Source organism: Dichotomopilus funicola (genome assembly GCF_033296635.1).
Source record: "Dichotomopilus funicola strain CBS 141.50 unplaced genomic scaffold C8A04scaffold_1, whole genome shotgun sequence".
Classification (NCBI taxonomy): Eukaryota; Fungi; Ascomycota; class Sordariomycetes; order Sordariales; family Chaetomiaceae; genus Dichotomopilus; species Dichotomopilus funicola.
The window spans coordinates 784689-802951 of NW_026944022.1; the positions used below are offsets into that span (position 1 = coordinate 784689).

General features: G+C 55.2%; 7 protein-coding genes across 7 annotated transcripts; 3 read left to right on the forward strand and 4 right to left on the reverse strand.

Moving 5' to 3' along the window:
• Positions 1 to 415: 415 nt before the first annotated feature.
• On the reverse strand, positions 416 to 2158 carry C8A04DRAFT_33658 (DNA polymerase alpha/epsilon subunit B-domain-containing protein; the record flags this gene model as incomplete). The annotated part of the gene is made up of 4 exons (XM_062782549.1): positions 416 to 633; positions 713 to 1643; positions 1719 to 2028; positions 2109 to 2158. 4 exons carry the CDS (start codon positions 2156 to 2158, stop codon positions 416 to 418), a joined length of 1509 nt encoding a protein of 502 aa, XP_062641529.1.
• A 389-nt stretch (positions 2159 to 2547) lies between these two features.
• On the forward strand, positions 2548 to 4014 carry C8A04DRAFT_33659 (WD40-repeat-containing domain protein; the record flags this gene model as incomplete). The annotated part of the gene is made up of 1 exon (XM_062782550.1): positions 2548 to 4014. The coding sequence occupies one exon, from the start codon at positions 2548 to 2550 to the stop codon at positions 4012 to 4014; it is 1467 nt and encodes a 488-aa protein (XP_062641530.1).
• A 695-nt stretch (positions 4015 to 4709) lies between these two features.
• C8A04DRAFT_23956 (putative Werner syndrome helicase) lies at positions 4710 to 6426 on the reverse strand (the record flags this gene model as incomplete). Its single annotated transcript, XM_062778893.1, has 2 exons — positions 4710 to 5449; positions 5505 to 6426. 2 exons carry the CDS (start codon positions 6424 to 6426, stop codon positions 4710 to 4712), a joined length of 1662 nt encoding a protein of 553 aa, XP_062641531.1.
• A 621-nt stretch (positions 6427 to 7047) lies between these two features.
• C8A04DRAFT_23957 (uncharacterized protein) lies at positions 7048 to 7704 on the forward strand (the record flags this gene model as incomplete). The annotated part of the gene is made up of 6 exons (XM_062778894.1): positions 7048 to 7072; positions 7161 to 7217; positions 7309 to 7347; positions 7454 to 7481; positions 7544 to 7607; positions 7660 to 7704. The coding sequence occupies 6 exons, from the start codon at positions 7048 to 7050 to the stop codon at positions 7702 to 7704; spliced, it is 258 nt and encodes an 85-aa protein (XP_062641532.1).
• Positions 7705 to 8131: 427 nt separating this feature from the next.
• C8A04DRAFT_23958 (uncharacterized protein) lies at positions 8132 to 8775 on the reverse strand (the record flags this gene model as incomplete). The annotated part of the gene is made up of 3 exons (XM_062778895.1): positions 8132 to 8361; positions 8437 to 8547; positions 8607 to 8775. The coding sequence occupies 3 exons, from the start codon at positions 8773 to 8775 to the stop codon at positions 8132 to 8134; spliced, it is 510 nt and encodes a 169-aa protein (XP_062641533.1).
• Positions 8776 to 10064: 1289 nt separating this feature from the next.
• C8A04DRAFT_8623 (transmembrane amino acid transporter protein-domain-containing protein) lies at positions 10065 to 12380 on the reverse strand (the record flags this gene model as incomplete). Its single annotated transcript, XM_062785182.1, has 2 exons — positions 10065 to 10238; positions 10320 to 12380. 2 exons carry the CDS (start codon positions 12378 to 12380, stop codon positions 10065 to 10067), a joined length of 2235 nt encoding a protein of 744 aa, XP_062641534.1.
• Positions 12381 to 13887: 1507 nt separating this feature from the next.
• C8A04DRAFT_33662 (amino acid permease-domain-containing protein) lies at positions 13888 to 18012 on the forward strand (the record flags this gene model as incomplete). The annotated part of the gene is made up of 4 exons (XM_062782551.1): positions 13888 to 14032; positions 14087 to 15072; positions 15137 to 16160; positions 16217 to 18012. 4 exons carry the CDS (start codon positions 13888 to 13890, stop codon positions 18010 to 18012), a joined length of 3951 nt encoding a protein of 1316 aa, XP_062641535.1.
• Between the last annotated feature and the right edge of the window lie 251 nt (positions 18013 to 18263).

Sequence of the window (18263 nt, forward strand, 5' to 3'; positions counted from 1 at the left end):
TGCTTGCCTTGAGTTTCAAGGGTTCTCTTTTCGTCGGCCGGGGGGTTGGGAAACTTAAGGTTCGCAAGGTCGACACTCCGCGGTCGACAATCGACGGTCGATGGAGGATCGACGACTGCTGATCCACGGTGGCATTGGAACGGAACGGAAAAGGAAACCGGATCATGGTACAGATGAGAGTCTCGGCTGAGATACAGAGACACTTTGATCGTGGGAGACCAATCTTTCGAGGAGGGAAAAATCGGGCTTGATATTGCGCGCGGTGGGCTCTCTCGCAGTATGGCGATCCCTTTCCGCCTGCTTGCTTGCATCAGTTCGCCGGGCACCATTCTGGCCCTTTTCCCCCTGCCTTAGGCCTCTCACTTAGATCCGCTTATTAGCTGAACTGCTAGCTTATTGTAGAGTACCAACAAATTTATGCACTGATTTTCACTTTTGACACATCCAACGTCTCGGTGTCGATCAAAACGATCTCCTTGGTAGCAGCGAACGAGGGGACTAAGACCAACCGCACCATCTGCCCTTGGGGACCGTCGATGATTTTGGTTCCGAACTCGGGTTGGCATCCGATAAAGTAGAGGTGTGGACATGTTTTCATGACGAAGGGTTCGTCGTCTTGGAAGGGGTAGGACCCTGGTTGGTGTTAGTGGAAAATTAAGTGTAGAAAAGTCACAGGTTAAGGGGGAATAAGGTAAGGGCCAGTGAAACGTACAGAGGGTGTCTGGCGCTGTTGGCGCACTGCACCGCCACCGGCACATAGCCTCCATCATGCCCAACCGGTCTGCGCTGTCGACATATCTGCATATGTCGTCCAGGTTTTGTCCACCCGTGCCGAGCACCCGCCACCCTTCTACCTCGCCCTCCCACGGATTCGTCACCGCGTCCAGCCACCCCGGTTCATCCGACGCAGACGGTGACGGTGTGGGTTCGGCGGTATAGGTGCGTGCGCTGGGAAACATGGCGGCGTGGATTGGTTGTTGCGGGTAGCTGACGTTTGCTGGGTCTTGGACGCCCGGGAGGAGAGTGATAGGTATTGTGGGGAGCAGCGAAGTGAGGAAAGTGTCGAGGAGTTGGGAGGGGAGGGGATTGTACGAGGAGGAATCGTAACCGTATTTCTTGAGCGCCTTCTTATCGGTGGCCGGGTCGTGCTCCGAGGGTTTGGCGATAGAGTTGCCGGCTATGAAAAGGCGAGATATTTGGGAAACGTCGGACTGGGCAGTCGGGTCTAGCGCTTCGCCGAGGAGATACTCGAGGAGGAGGTTGAGTTCCATGGCGTAGGATGTGTCGGTCCCAGAGAATTCAAGACCAGAAACGAGGGCGATTTTCTTGGACGACTGGGAGGGCGAGGAAGAGTCGGTCATCTCGATGTCTTCGCTCTTTGGTTTTGGGATTTTGGGGGCTTTGGAAAGAGACCAGCGGTCGGGCTGTGGTGGGAGGTCAGCGAAGTTCAGGTCCAGGACCTCGAACTCGCCGTTGATGTTCTCGGTGCCCATCACGGCAATGATGCACCCGGTGACGAGGAAGTAGTTTTTGAGGACATCGCCCACGAGTTTGAGGCGGCCAGACTCGTCCTCCAGCATCAGCGTCTCTTCGCCCGTATTGGAAAAGTAGTTTTCGACTGTCGTGGGACCTGAAATCCAGCGCTGGCCTCATGTCAGCAAGGGCCTATCTTGCCGAGGGCCATATTCTTCCCCAATATTCCCCCTAAAGGAACTCACATCCTTCGACACATCGTCCAGCACATTCGGCTTGAGAGGCATGTCCATGTAGACCGTACCAGCCACCCAGCACAAGTGGCCTTGCCGCACATCCAACACGCGGTCCACCTTGGTGGCCTTCTCACCGCCGAGGACCGTGTTTTTCCATGCTGCTGCGGCCACCTGCTCGACGGCGGGCTTTATTTTGGTAAGACGGAGGAAGTAGACGTCGGCGAATTGTTGTTGGTAGCCCCGGTCCTTGGGAAGGGCAAAGCTGTCGAGGGACTTGTAGTTGGACTCGGCCCGTTCAACCTGAGTAGGTGCTGTGTCTCTATTGAGTTCAAATTAGACTTATCCCCACCTAAGCCCACGGATTTTCTTGCTTTATTTAGCATACGGGACGTGACTTACGAGGGCTTTTGCAGTAGGCCGTTGCCTACTAACTCGTCGAGAGTCACCATGGTGGTAGCTGGTGAGGCCGGGGTAGCCGTTGTCTTTTGGAGGGTCTTTGATCAATTCGACGCGCCTGGGAAGCTTAACGCGGTCCGAAGTCGTGAGACCCTGGAACAATTAACGGGTCGCGTCAGGCCATGTGCCCCGCTAACTGCAGCCAGCAGTGTGGGTGCAGGGGTGCGATAGCGGTGGTGGGGTGCCTTATCGGACCTGGACTTTTTGCTGCAGGCCTAAAAAGGAAAAAGAAAAAAAAAGTTCAAGATCGATCTGAAAATCAACAATCCAGAGACGACAACAACGCCGATATTCCACATTTCTCACAATTCCGCAAATTGACGACGGCCACCACCGAGACTTCGGTTTACAGTACGATCAATATAATCAAATTTACAACGCAATGGACGAACCAATGGCAGACGCCCCCGGGGCGCAGGTCAGGGTGACCTTCACCACCACCGAGGCCGATCTCGAACTGCCCGAAAGCAAGCGCCAGCTCCTCGTGCCCGCCGACATCCGCCGCTACGGCTTGTCCCGCGTCCTCAATTCAGAGTCTATGCTTGACACCGGATCGATCCCCTTCGACTTCCTCGTCAATGGCAGTTTTCTCAGGACCAGCCTCGAAGACTACCTCACAGCCAACGGCCTCTCGGTCGAGACAAACCTCTCGCTGCAATACGTCCGCAGCTTAATACCGCCAGTATACGAGGCCAGTTTCGAGCACGACGACTGGGTTAGCGCCGTCGATGTGCTCTCCGCAAGTTCTGCATCCGGTCGCTGGTCCGGGGACAACTTTCGCCGCGGGCAGGACAGAATCCTCTCCGCTTCCTACGACGGCCTGCTTAGGATATGGAACGCTTCCGGCCAGGTCATTGCAACATCCCCCTCCGGCAGTCACGGCGGTCACACAGCCAGCATCAAAGCCGCCAAGTTCCTCTCCAACACCCAGCTCGCCTCAGCCGGCATGGACCGCACCGTACGCGTATGGAAACACACCGAAACCGACCAATTCTCCGGCGACCTCAAACCCACCCTCGAACTCTACGGCCACACCGGCTCCATCGACTCACTCGAAGTCGACGGCCCCTCCAAACGCATCCTCACCGCCTCCGCCGACGGCGCCATCGGCCTCTGGAGCACCTCCAAAACCTCCGCCCCCGAACCCGACGCCTCCCTCCTCCCAGGCGCCCACACCTCCAAACGCCGCAAAACCACCACCTCCGTCACCTCCGCCCAACGCGGCCCCCTATCCCTCCTCCCCATCCACTCCGCCCCAGCCTCCGCAGCCGTCTTCGACCCCCGCGACCGCACCGTCGCCTACTCCGCCTCCCAAGACCACACCCTCCGCACTATCGACCTCACCACCGCCACCGTCGTCTCAACCCTCACCACCTCCCACCCCTTGCTCTCCCTCACCGCCCTCTCCCGCTCCGGTTCCGGCTCAGTAACCGCCCCGCTCCTCGCAGCAGGCACCGCAGCCCGACACGTAACCCTCATCGACCCGCGCGCCAGCGCCGCCACAACCTCCGTCATGACCCTGCGCGGGCACACCAACAAGGTTGTGTCGCTCTCCCCTTCGCCGCATAACGAGTATGCCCTAGTGACGGGGTCGCACGATGGGACCTGTCGGGTGTGGGATTTGCGTAGTGTACGGCCTGCGACGCAGGAGGAGGGGGGGTTGGGGAGTGTGAGTGAGCCGGTTTATGTTATTGAGCGGGAGAGTAATAGTAGTGGTAAGAAGAGGCCCGTTGCGGGAGAAGGGTGCAAGGTGTTTGGGGTGGTTTGGGATGGGGAGTTGGGGATTTTGAGTGGTGGGGAGGATAAGAAGGTGCAGGTGAATGTTGGGAGGGGGGTTGTAGGTGAATAGGAGGCCCATGAGGAGGGTTTTGAAACACCGCGGGAAAATGTGTGTGTGGGACAACAAAGGCGTACAAAAACATCCAGGTTATTATACCCAGACAGATTTCATTGATCACAAATGAATCGATACAATAAGTACCAGCAGTGTTGTGCATGTTGGATGGGTTCGTATATAGCCCCTGTCATTCCTTCGTTGCTTCTGTCATCATGTATCTATGCCTATCATGCGTTGTGTTGTGTCTGTGTATGTAACAAAATCCGACAACTCTACAAAGTGCAGTACATGACCTCATGATGTGCTCACCAACTCCCTGCTTTCCAGTGTTGGGTCAATATGTTGGGTTGGCTACCATCCATGAGATTCAACATCCAATTCCCTCTAACGCCCATCCTAATGGTTTCGGGAATCTTTCCACAGGCATCGTGCCTATGTGTGTGTGAGTAATCTGGCTGTGAGGGGTTTGCCCCCCCGAGTAAAGGCCTCGCAAGGCCCGTCATATGTATCAGGCGGCATTGTGCCATGCCTTGAGGGAGTTGTGACGTCCCGCTCAGTTGGTGATTATATTTATGGTGGTTGGTCTGAGATTCCGTGAGTTGGTGGGTTTGCTCTTCTTCTTTCGTTTCGGAAGCGGCCGAATCCCATCTGCGATACGGCCCCATCCAGAGCCAAGCCAGAAGGACCACGGCTGATAGATTCATGATTTAGCTGGCCTCTGCGTGAGGCTCACTAAACAATGCGCCAACACCCTGAGGTGATGGTTTCGCAACCAACTTGATCTGTTTGACGGTTGCCTTCCGCCTGATTGTCTTCTTGGGTGTGACGGTACCCTCTTCAGCCTCAGCCTGGTCGGTGACGGTCGAACTTTCCAGTTCGGCCGGCTTGCTTTTGGCTGCCTTCTTAGGCGTGACGTTTTCCTCCTCGCCTTCAGCCTGGTCGGCGATGACAAGGCTTTCGACTTTGACCGTCTTTCGGCGGGTTGTCTTCTTAGGCGTGACGGCGTTTTCTACAGTCTCGGTTTCACTTGCGATGACCAAGCTGTCGACTTCAACCGTTTTCCGTCTGGTTACTGTCTTCTTAGGCGTGGTGGAATCCGCGCCAGCTTCAGGTTCGACGGTCGTGAGGGTTTCGACTTCGACTGTCTTTCGTGTGGTTCTCTTCTTCTTGGGCGTGACGCCATCCTCCCCAGTGTCCACCTGGTCGGCAATGACCAAGGTCTCAATTTCAGTCGCCAAGATTTCCTCAGTAATGAGCCCATCCGCCGCTGCCGTGGCCTCTTGATCCTCCGTCTCCGACTCTTCAACCTCAACAGGTCGCGCAATCGGGATGGGAATGTCGAGTTCGGCATGGTGGGGCAGATCGGGTACGGGATCAAGGGTGGTCTGGCGCAGGTGATTAAGAACGGCGTAGAGCTGGACCGAGGCATACACATCGGATGCCGAATCTGTTGGTGTCAGCTGAGGTGCCAAAGTGTTTGATCATACATCGTAGTAGCTTACAGAGGATTTGGTATTCATCCAGCGGTCTTGACCAATTGCCCATTCGCACGTCCTCGCCTTTGAACAGGGGAAGGCCGAGATAGTGCTCAACTTGGGATCTGAGGGCGACCAGCTTTTTGTTGATCAGATTGTATTCGCCGGCCTTGGAGTGCGTGAGCTGCCTGTAAAGATGGCTAAGCTCGAACAAGCCACGAGACTGGATGCCGAGGTATTTGGACATGCGTGTGCAGTCGCCCTTGATCCAGACGCCAGCCTTGGTGATTTCAGGGTTTTCCATCACTTTCTTCAGAGTCGGCAACTCGATCCTCTTGCTTCTGTCGAACATGGCGACGTGGAACAGCCCAATGCGGGTGGGAGTAGCAAGTTGGATCAGGGAGACATTCGCTCGCGCGCCTAGGCGCGGGTAGGCATCTTTCATCCACTCCAAGTCAAACCCAAGCAACTTCTCGTCCATGAAGTGCAGTTTGACAACTTCTTCAGTCTTGTGAGCGCTGCGGCAATAATGAACCTTTACCTTAACGTTCGGCTCGCCATCTTCATCTGGCCCGCGGTACTTATCGTACGTCCAGTAAGACTGGGGGGTTCCCTCGGGTGCATTTTTTGCTTCCTGGAAGACTGAATCCGGTATCTTGAAATTCAGTGGGGTGAAGGGCGCAGTGGCCTTGGTAACGACGGCCTCGTTGGGAGATTTCACTTCGTCGGTTGCGGTCTGCTTAGGATCTTGTCCTGCTCCGGCGGTCACCGCCTCAGAGTCCGGGGTTTCCGCATCGTGCGAACTCGCAGCCTGCGCCGGGCTTGTGGTCGACAGAGCGTTGCGAGGTTGCACTAAAGGCAAGCGCGAGCCGACCACCCTCCCGCCTGGTGCGAAAACGATGCCATGGCTGAGATTCCACAGACCCTGTGCGGTCTTCCGGGCGCTCATCCTCCCAAAATTCCGGCACCGCCTTCATTAAGTTAGCTCAGAAAGCTTTACACAATAGATTCCCTCTTATGGGGCGTGTGGACCTACGGCGAAGTTCGCAGCGGCGATGACGACGAGGAAGCCGGATCCCGACACCGCTTCAAAACGCCGGCACGGCAAATTGTTCGGGAAAGTAAATGAGAAAACGACCGGAACGGCGGCGGTCGAACTATCACATTCCTAAATGAGAGGACGGCGCCATAGCTCCACGAGGGCATAACGCTGAAAGGGAACCACCACCTTCGATTTGGTAGTTGGTTAGGCTGTTGACTCCCGAGTGGTAACGAAACCGGAGAACTGTAAGGCAGACGCGCTCACAAAAGTGATGAGGCGCGACCCCTGTCGCCCACTTTAACAATAAGTGGGTCGTACGTTTGTGTAATTTTCGGATGGTAACAGGATAATTACCTAAATTACGCCCTCCTATCCCAACAGTATCGTAAGGTACGGTATCATTGAAACCTCGAATTCCCCAACCCCACTAAAGCTCAGCGCTGCCCGCCTACAACTCACTTCACTTGTGAAATCCACCAGAAGTTCCTTCGTCGTTGAGCTGGTAAGCCCAACATCACAACCCACGCTATGGCTTCTCAACTACTCCCCCTCGGTGAGCGATGCAATCCTTCTAAGACGGCCAAAACAAAACAACTTGAAGTACCTACTTATTCCCAAGCACCGCTAACCCACCCCCCTAGAACTCATCGACAAGTGCGTTGGCTCGCGCATCTGGGTCGTCATGAAGGGTGACAAAGGTATCTCACCCCTTTCTCTACATATCCCCCCCGATGTCCCCGACACGATTCAACTCGAGGCTAGTCTACAAACAACTAACCACTCTCTCAGAATTCACCGGGACGCTAGTGGGCTTCGACGATTACGTCAGTAAGTCTGATATCCCCAGACCCCAAACGAATAAACTCACCTATCCCACCCTTTACTTTCTTTTCTCATCACATGAACCAGCCCACTGGGACTAACACCGTGACAGACATGGTTCTTGAAGACGTAACCGAGTTGTAAGTATCTTGAAACAACCCGGTGATATGCTTCGGTCAAGTCTGACATTCACATTCCCCAGCGACTACTCTGGCACCCACACAAAACTTAAGAAGATCCTGTTAAACGGGAACAATATTTGCATGGTGAGTAGATAATGCTGTGCCCTGAGATATCAGGTCTAACCCAAAACTACAGTTGATTCCCGGTGGCGAAGGGCCAACAGGTATAGCCGCATCATGAGGATGGGAAGGGGGAGGATAGTACCATGGGTAAGGCCGGGGCGGCTGGTAATGCGGACTAGGGAAAAGATGGCAGTGTCAAGGCAGAACCTGAAGGCGAAGCAAGATGTTTGCCTTGGGCTACGACGCAGAATATCATCACTAGTCATCACTACACCCGGACACCTGATATTTGCCACGATCGCTGGTTTCGGGACGCCTGCCCACCACGATATTACCCGAATCTACGGATCGCTCGAGCATATTTGGCTAGTCCACCAAACCATAAATGAACCATGCCCTTTCTACCCACATCACCGTCGGCAAATGAAGAAATGTCCCAAACAGCAGGTGCCCTGTATATGCCCCAAGCGAGAAAGACCACCTCAAACGCCTCCAAAACGCCGCCTTTTTTCCGTTGGCCCGAAAACAAATCCCCGCCTTCATGTCTAGTAGTCATTCTGGCCAGAGGGACCCGCACCACCGGCACCGCCAGCACCACCAGCATTCTCGCCTTGGTCGGCATACTGGCGGAGGGCCAATTCCTTCTGGAATTCCCGGCCCAGTTGGCCGTACATGGCGACTAGCTGCTTGCAGACGGTCACAAGGGCCTCGCGAGGGGTGATCGTGCCGTCGGTCTGGACGCGTAGGAGAACCTCGGGAACGTTGGGGTGACCGACTGTTGCAAGTGTGTTAGTATTCGAAAACAGGGCAGCCCGGGCGGAAGGTGTTGGGAAGCTGGGACTGGACTTACTCTTGTAGCCCGACATGAGGACGTGGGGCGCCATCTTCAGATAGACACTAAGAAGGTTGCCCAGGGTGTGGTCCTCCTTGAGCATGATGAAGTCGGAGCAATTGGCCATGCCTAGGGGTAGCTGTTAGGGTCCAAATTCAGAGCCAAAGAGGGGCGATCTAAGTACATACCGCTCACGACCTTCTCGGTAATCTTCTTCTCACCATCAGCGAGGACGAAGAGCTCAAACCTGTGACAATCCCAGTCAGCATCATGACCTCCAAATACCAAAATAGCCACTGCGTCGAGTCCCAACCCAGTTTGAAGATTGTCGTCGTGGCGGAAGTTGACTGAAGCCATTTTGCTGAGAGATTCCGAGGCAGAATATCGGGATAGACTGGGAAGAGAAGTGCTCCAGATATTCGAAGTATCTGATGTTGCGATGGTCTTCAAGTCCAGCACTCAAAGACGATGATCTAGTCGGGTTGGTTGTCTTCCGAATAAATAGAAAATTCAACACCGAAAATTTGATCCGGTGCATCGTCCAGTGTACCCGGTGCCAGCAGAGGAAGGAGCAACCTCAAGCCCTCACGGCCGCACGTGACAAAGTCACTTCCATGGACACATACCCATCATCCCCGTTGTCGTCTCCGTCCAAAAGATGTCGATTTGTGTGCTGGATTATCCAGGCTGGGGTTTGGTGCCAGGTTTGATGGCCGGGTGGATGAATCTCGTGATGGCTGAACGCTCCCTTGCTGGCTCCAAACCCCGTGTCTTCCTCCATGACCAGAGTCATCTGGCTTGTCACCTCCCTCTTTAAAGGAGACCCAAATCCCAGGATGAAAGATTGTCGAAGAGGGGTCCAAGGACAAAGGAAAGGAACAAGCGAAATAAACCAACCTGTCAGGGGCGTTCATGGTGGACGAGTAGCAAGCGAGAAGTGCGGACGATTCTAGCAATTTTTGAGAAGCAAGTGAAGAGCAAAAGCAAAGCGGTCAAGAAATTAAAAACGCAATAGGTAAGAAATATTAATAATGATGTCGGGTTTGATGAGCGGGGCCGTAGGATAGGAAAATGTGATGCAAGGAAAGTCGTCGAGGTTCCGGATGCTTAGATGTTCAACGAGAGAGTGGATTGGTGAGCTTCTCAACAGAACAGTGAGTGGTGGTCTGTGCACGCAACCTTACAGAGATGTCCGTGAGCCACTCACCACCACCACAAAAGGATCAACCACCACCATGCCAATTGACGTGTTGTAAGATAAAATGTGTGAAAGAGGCGGCAATGATAATGATATAATAAGAAGATAGTGTATTGCATCCATTCTATCCACTGCTATCCTATACCCCTGGCATGAGCCCTGACGTGTAAACAACTGTAGATGTCCCAATTTGGCACTCTCTTACGTTGGTACTTTCTTTCCCAGCTCTTTCAAGTTATCTAGGTCCCCATAATGGGCCTTCTTCTCATACACCAGAAATACATCCCGAACCCTAAAACTGAACAAACCCAAAGCCTGCTTCAACACCATAATGCAGATAGATATAAGAACACCCAAGCTCAACCGTGCTATCACAACGGCAAAAAAAAAAAGAGAAAAATAACGCTGATGGCTGGTCTCGCGAAACAGCGTTCCTCTACTACCCCTCTTACAACCCCTTGGGGTCACAGTGGCTCGGCAGTCCGCCGCCCTCATCATTCGCCCAGCTCATAACCGTGAGGCTAGTAGTGTAGGCCATGGCGACAAATCCAAAAACGCACAAGAAAATATCAGACCACCGCTTGAACGTCGTCCGGGCGACACCCTTGTAGTGGAGGAGGGGCTGTGATAACATAGTTAGCACAAAGTTTTTTGGGGGAGAGGGGGTCTAAGGGGGACAGGGGAAACTCGGGGAACCACGTACCGGATAGATGTACACCAACGGGATGCAAGCAAAGTTACCGACAAGAGCAACAAACTTGTCTAAGTTATCCGCACCACCCCAGGCAATCAGTGCACACAGGGCCACCATAAAGAAGCGGAACACATTCTTCTGCCACTTGATATACGGGTTGTACTTGCCACTCTTGGTGAAAAGCGCATTCTCCGTGATGCGAATGGCCGGGAAGATCTGCAGCGGGGTCGAGAGCAAGATAGCGAGGGAGTAGAGGAACTGCACGCCATTGACGAGCTTGTCGTCCTGCGGCAGGTTGAGCAACACGACGGTTTCCGTCTTGGAGCCGTAGGCGGCGTACGAGACGGCGCCCATGACGATGAAGAGGGTGGTGATGATGACCATGACGATGAGCATGACCTTGGGGAACTTCTGGGGGTGGCGCATGGATTCCTGGATCGGGATGATCAGGCCGATGCCCTCGAAGGTGAAGATGGCCGTGCCGATGAAGAGGGTCCAGTCCTTTTGGTTGAACATGATGATGTCGGCCAGACCGCTCGTGTTGATGGTCAGGATGTCGTAGTAGAAGAGGTAGGCAAGACCGATGACGATGAAGGCGTCGGCAATGAGCGCCGTGAACCCGAGCTTGCCAATGTCGCGCAGGAGCGAGAAGGGCAGGAACACCACCATTTGCATGATGATGAGCCAGGTCACCGGGATAAGAGACTTGCAATCGGTAACCGCGAGTATGAAGGCCTGCAGATTTTGTGAGGTGAACACGATGTAGGCCGCAACGAATCCCAGCTGGCTGATGACGATAGACGCCAGAATCAAGTTCCTCATCCATTTGCCGTAGAGAATACCGCCAATATCGCCAAAGGAGCCGTTAACCTTGAGCCGGGTTGTGACAAGCAGAACGAAGCAGTAATAGCTGAGCGCGGCCACAAACAGCAGCACTAGGTTACTAAACAGCATCCCACCGTTTAGGTACGCGCGTGGGAGGAACAGGACGCCAGTACCGACAAACGACTTGAGGAGGAGCAAGGTCGCATTCATGGGGCTGTTTTGGCCACTACCTCCGCGCTCCTTTCTCCTCCTCTTCCGGCGTGAGGGCGTGAGTAGGGCGCTCTCCTCCATGGGCTCGTCATCGGACGCCTCGTCATAGTCGTCGCTTTCTGAGCCAGAAGTGAAGTACTCGCCGGGGTTCAGGACTTCGTCGTCTTCCTCCAGTTCTTCACCAGCGAAGTGGCCGTACAAGCTCAGGAACTCGAGGAAGCTGTTCGTGAACAGGGGAGGTTGCGCCTGTGGCTGGCCGTAACCATCGCCTTGCTCCAGCTCGTCCGTATCCCGAGCGGCGCGTCGGATAAAGTTACGCCGGAAGCCTCCGGGGACCTTGATATTGTTAATGTCAAGCTCGTCCGTTTCCGGGTCCGGCCGCGTGACGCTAAAGCTCTTGCTGCGCTGCATCTTGCCCCGTTGGTCGACTTCTTCCGTCCACTTGTAGATCGGTCGCGTGATGTCGCCTCCCTGTAACCTCAAGCTCGAGAACTCGTCATCCAGGCCGGACTGGGCCGCGCCGGCGGGCTGCTTGCCCTTTGAGCCATTGGTATCACTCCCCGATCCATTATCCGAGCCCGCATCGCCTGGCTGAACAAGATGCCTCTTGATAATTTCCGGATCTTCATAGGCGCCTCCCGCTTGTTTCCTCGCATCGAACGACCCGTAGTTTGTCGGTGTGCCCGAGGCTGGCGCATTGATAGCGGCGAGCGCAGGCGAGGCAGTTCGCACGGGCGGCGTGCCGAACCGAGGCGGGGATGCGCCCAGAGAGTTGGAGAGGGCAGCCGCAAGAGCGGACACACCGGGCCCAGCGACGTGTGAACCAGGCCCGGGGAGGGGGGTCAAATGCCCAGAGCTCGACTCATCGCCTGATGGGGGCTGCGGACGCGCCGCGGGGGAGGTCCCGAGAGCGACGGGTGAAGCGAGACGGGCGATGGACTCGGCGCGGTCGTAGGATCGGCCGCGATAGGACCCGGGTGACGTCCCCAGTGTCTGCTGTATCGGCGGGGGGGAATCCTCGCCGGAGCCTGGCATTGTCGGTCGACGGAGGGTTTATGTCGAGTTGGTTCAGTGTGGGAATCGGACCTTGCGGTCGGAGTTTGCGACGTTGAGTCAGTTGCAGTCCTGCAGCTTTCGCTCGTCGAATGGGCCGATTCGGACTATCGGGAAGATAGATAGGCTACCCGGAGGTACGCTGATCGACTGGGCAGTCCCGAATGAAATGGACAGGAAATTCAATATCGGCGAAGGAAATGGAGAGTTCAAATTCCACGGAACCTCGGAAAGGAACAAGACGAGAGAGTGATGCTGAACAGCGACAGCTGACGGAAGCCTGTGACCTTGCAGATCGACCAAGATAGCCTCCAGGTACGACAAATGGGGAACCACAGCGAGTTCGGTTTGGCGGCCTGCTGACGGGATAGGTAACGTTAACGGTGGTTAACGGCTCTGACTGGTAATGGGCGGCTGAAGGCGGTCGGCGGGAGCCCCCGGGCCCACCTGAAATGGCTCAATGGGCAGGCACGTGGTAGGTCAGATGCCCCACAGTTAAGACCCCGATAGGCTCTCCGCACGCCCTGTTCGGCTTCCTGCCTTCAGACTGTTGGGGGGTTTCACTTCTCCGATGATGTGAAGCTCTGAGAACTGCAATGCATCAATCATCATCAAGAGAACAGACAACTCTCCAATGTGTTTCCGATCCACAAGACGTCTGACTCGTGTATTCTCCCCGTTTTCTGCCCCAAGCGCCACAATGAACATCCGATCAACCCAGGAACCGGGTTGTTTGCCAAGGTTGAAACCGACGCGACCCTGGATCGGGGATGGCGTGTGCTGTGATCTGTGAAAATACCAGGGGCGGTCTAGGTGAATTGGAGTTGCTCGTCTGCCTGAAGAGAACAACAACATGCATGCCAAATGACATCAGATGTCCCCCAGCAAACCGGCATTCGCGCCTTCCTCAGATAGCTCGAGCACACTCAAATCTTTCTTTTATTTTTCGTTCTTAGCTTGTCGTTCCCAATTCTTTTCTACTGCGAAGCCACTGGCCGTCGATCGTAGAAGGATCCCGCTCCCCGCCGTCAACTAAGATCTAGGCCCTGCCCTGTTGGCCAGCGATTGTGACCAGAACCGCAGCGACCTGCAACCCCGGTACCGGTTTCAGACCGAGACTTGCGGCCTCTCCTCCTCCACAACTACCCCCCACCTTTGTTGATGTGCGGAGTTGGTGGACTGTCCAGCAGCTGGCTATTTCTTCAATACATCGTACCAATGTTTCTTTGAAGGTACACTAACTGGCTGTTTGTGACACTCCGGTGCTGCCTATCTACAGCTAGAGAGGCTGAGACACTGCTAGAAAGGCCAAGCCAGAAGGGATCAATCCATTGGCTTGTTGGTAATAATAGGACCTGTCAAGGTTTTTTCTGTTCGGCTTTCTTTTCTTGGTTATGATGTTTTGTTAAGACAAGGCGGGAAGGAGAAGTGCAGTGGTTAGACGTCTTTACTTTCGTCTTAGCAACGTCCTACGCCCACATCGCCCGAGATGGAGCAAGAGTCTATTACCAAGAGGCATAAGCTGGGGGCGGTCTCGGGTGTCTACATCCCGGTCTGCCTCAACATTCTCAGCATTCTCATGTTCTTGAGATTCGGCTTGATTCTAGGACAAGTCGGACTGCTCGGGATACTAGGTTTGTGGGAATGCTATTCCGTGTCAACCACTACGCATCTACTAACACGGTCAGGTCTCATGCTCATTGCCTACACCGTCGACTTTGTCACGACTCTCTCACTCTCCGCCATTGCCTCAAATGGAGAAGTTAAAGGCGGCGGCGCCTACTACCTTATATCGAGGTCCCTCGGTCCAGAGTTTGGAGGGTCCATTGGCATTCTGTTCTACCTTGCGCAGGTCCTCAACACGGCACTCAACGTCGTGGGGTTGATCGACTGCATCAAACTCAACCTCGGCGACTCTATGCCTGTGGGATACTGGTGGGACTATCTGTTCGGGACCATGGCTCTGATTGTCTGCACTGGGCTCTGCCTCGCTGGGAGTGCCATCTTCTCGAAGGCAAGCAACGCTTTGTTGGTTGTCCTAGCCTTCTCCATATTCAGCATCCCGCTCTCTGCGCTGGCGAAGCCCGCGTTCAGCGATCCGGACCGAGGCATCGAGTTTACCGGGGCCAGTCTCGCCACTCTGCGGTCCAACCTGCTCCCACACACCTCCGGGACCGAGTTTAAAGGGTTCGAGACGTTCCGGGATCTCTTCGGCATCCTGTTCCCGGCGACCTCGGGCATCTTTGCGGGCGCGTCCATGTCCGGAGACTTGCGAAACCCCAGCAAGGCCATTCCGGTGGGCACGCTCTGGGCCATGCTCTCCACGTTTATCATCTACCTGCTCGTCATCCTTGCGCTGGCATCGAGCACAACCCACGCCTCGTTCCTCTTGAACGCCAACATCATCCAAGATACCAACATCTGGCCCCCTATTGTCTTCGCGGGCGAGCTGGCGACGACCTTTTTCTCTGCCCTGATGGGCGTCATCGGCTCGGCCAAGCTGATGCAGGCTCTTGCGCGGGACAAACTCTTTCCCGGGTTGTCGTTACTCGGAAAGGGCACAAAAAAGGCGGATGAACCCATTTTGGCCATCTTCCTTACGTATTGCGCGGCTCAGCTTGCCATGTTTGCTAACCTCAATCAAATCGCCACGCTCATATCCATGGGCTACCAGGTAGGAATCCGGAACTATGGTGGTTGCGTGCTTGCGTGCTTGAAATGGCTCTAACGGATGACAGATGACCTTCTTCGTGATGAACCTCGCGTGCTTCTTCCTCAAGATCGGGTCGGCCCCCAACTTTCGACCAGGGTTCAAGTTCTTCAGCTGGCAGACTGCTTTCATCGGCAGCGTCCTCTCCGCAGCAGCCATGTTCTTCATCGACGAGACATATGCCACGACGGCCGTTTGCCTCTTGGTGTTTCTCTTCCTCCTCATCCACTACCTCAGCCCACCGAAACACTGGGGAGACGTGTCCCAAAACCTCATCTACCACCAAGTGAGGAAGTATCTGCTCCGGTTGAAGCCGGAACACATCAAGTTCTGGCGGCCCCAGATCATCCTCCTCATCAACAACCCAAGGCGACAAACCCGACTGATCCAATTCTGCAACTCGCTGAAGAAAGGAGCATTATACATCCTAGGGCACGTCATCGTGACCGACGACTTTGCATCCGGCGTGACAGAGGCCAAGCTCCAACAAGCGGCGTGGACCAAGTACATCTCTGAGTACTCCAGGATCAAGGCGTTCGTCCAGTTAACCATGTCCCCCACCATCACATGGGGGGTACGCAACCTGGTTCTCTCGGCCGGCCTAGGCGGCATGCGACCCAACATTGCCGTGATGGGCTTCTACAACATGGACGATCTCCGACGCTCGCAACCAACCTCTCAAATTCCCGACGCTCCCGTTTCTCCCGTCGCACCGCCCCTGCAAAGCGACTCGAAAACAACAACAACAACCGAGCCCAAAGTCCGACGACGGCGCAGAGGCGACACGTCCTCGCGGATTCTCGAGGGGATTTTGCCAACGGATGCCATCAAGAATGAGGAGATGATGTCGGCGACGAGCTATGTTACCATTCTGGAGGACTTGGCGCTGCGGTATCGGCTTAATGTGGCGATTGGGAAGGGGTTTGAGACGTTGGAGACACCGCGGCGCGACGGGAGTAATACGAAGAAATATATCGATCTGTGGCCGATTCAGATGTCGGCGGCTATTACGGCGGATGGGAATAATGTTTTGACTACGAACTTTGATACCTGTGAGTTTTCCGCCGGTCAAGTACTGATGCGGGGAACAAATACTAATGCGAGACAGACACGTTAATTTTGCAACTGGGGTACATTCTACACACCGTCCCCGCGTGGAAGAAGGCGTTCGACCTGCGGGTGATTGTGTTTGTCGAGTACGAGAGCGAAGTGGAGGAGGAACGTGGGCGAGTCAAGGCCCTGCTGGAGAAACTAAGGATCGATGCTCAGGTTCTGGTCTTCTGGCTTGCCTCGGGAAAGCTCTCAACCTACGAGACGATCATTCACGGCCACTACACGAACCCGGAGACGGAGAACCTCGTCAACGAGTGTCTGAAGAAAGAAGAGTGGTGGGAGGACCTGCAGGCCTACCGAGGCAGCCGTTCCATGACCGAGGCCCAGGAATTTGCGTCGATCGCCCAGGTCATGGGCTCTACGTCTGGCCGGCCGGGGTTGTATAACCCGCACAGCGAGCCCATAGACAGAAGACAAAGACGCCATAGCCTAGCCCAGCTGGAACTCCCCAGGAAGCCGTCCATGTCCCAGTTGGTGAAACTGGGCGTGAGCATGGGAATCCATACGCAGAATCTACCCACCAGTGTCTTCGACAGCAGCGACTCCGATCTCGATCCCGGCAGTGACTCGGACAGTGACTCGTCTGAGACGGGGGCGCATTTTACCGACGCGGGCAATATCACAGGCGGCGAGGACGACGACGCGAGGAAACCGCTGTTGGCTGCGGTCCGCCGGCGACGGAGCTTTGCGGATATCTTTGCTTCTAGCGCAAAGAGCCCTCGAAAAGAGAAGAAATCAAAACGAGCACAATCACCCTTGCCACCGCCCTCGTCCTACGGCACCATGGCCGGCACCATGGCGGCCGACAACAAACGCACCACCACCACAACCCCCACGACGCCCGCGACCCCCAACGAAGCCGGGATCCTCGAACCAGGCCCACGCAGCCGCAAAGGGTCCGCCTCATCCCAATTACCCCGGGGAATCCTCAAGCCCGAACGGCCCCCCTTGTCACGACACAGTTCCTCAGCGCCTCGGTTCTCCAGCAACCTCGTCCCACAAACAACCATCACCAACGAAGACGGCGCCGGGCCGAGAATCATGTTTGCCGAATCGGACTCGCCCCGCGTGGAACGGCCGCCGTTGTCTAGGCAATCATCGTACGGCCGCAACACGGGGACGGGGACCAACACTGGGACAGGCACGGAAGCCAGTTCGGGCGCGGTGACGCCCACGCTGGATAAGCGGGTGTCTTTTGCGGAGGTGGACACCCGTTCGCCGGCGCGGTCGAGACGGAGTTCGTTCTCCAAGGACGGTACTAGCGCTGGTGGTGGTGATGTCTCGCTCAACATCCCCGAACTCCTGGCTTCTTACCACCACTTCCCCGACGACGACAACAACAACAACAACAACGACCCAAACAGCGCAGCCACCTCCCCCAACCCCGGTCTCGGCCTCGGCCTCAATCCTGGACTAGGAGCAGGAGGAGGCGCCGGATCAAGCTACTCAACCCAAGGCCTCTCCCTCTCCTTCAACGACCTCCCCAGTCGAGCGCAGCATCTCATTCTGAACGAGCTCATGCGGCAGGCGAGCGGTACCATCGACAACAGCAGTGAGGGCAGTAACGGCGGGAGTGGGAATGGGAGTGGTGAAAGTGCGAATGGGAGTGGGAGTGGTGGGGGTAGTGAGACGGCAGTGATGCTAACGACGCTGCCGATTCCGCAGGAGAATACGTGTCAGAGTGAGGAGGCGAGTTTGGCGTATTTGTCGGATGTGGAGGTGTTGTGTAATAGTTTGCCGCCGATTTTGTTGGTGTTGAGTAACCATATGACTGTGACGGTTAGTTTGTGAGGTTGTGGAGGGGGGGGTTATTTTGGATTAGGTTGTTTGTTTGGGCGTGTTGCTCGCTTGCTTGCGGACACGGTGAGGCGGAGGGGGATTTCCTTGTGGTGTTGTTATCTTTGATGGATGGGGACAAAGGGGGGGTTAGTACAATGAAACAAACACGTGGAATGGGGAACGCAACCGCTTGGTTTCGCCTGACTCTTTTTTTTGAATGATTATGACTATGAAAGGGGGAATGAAGGGCGGGGGGAGCATAC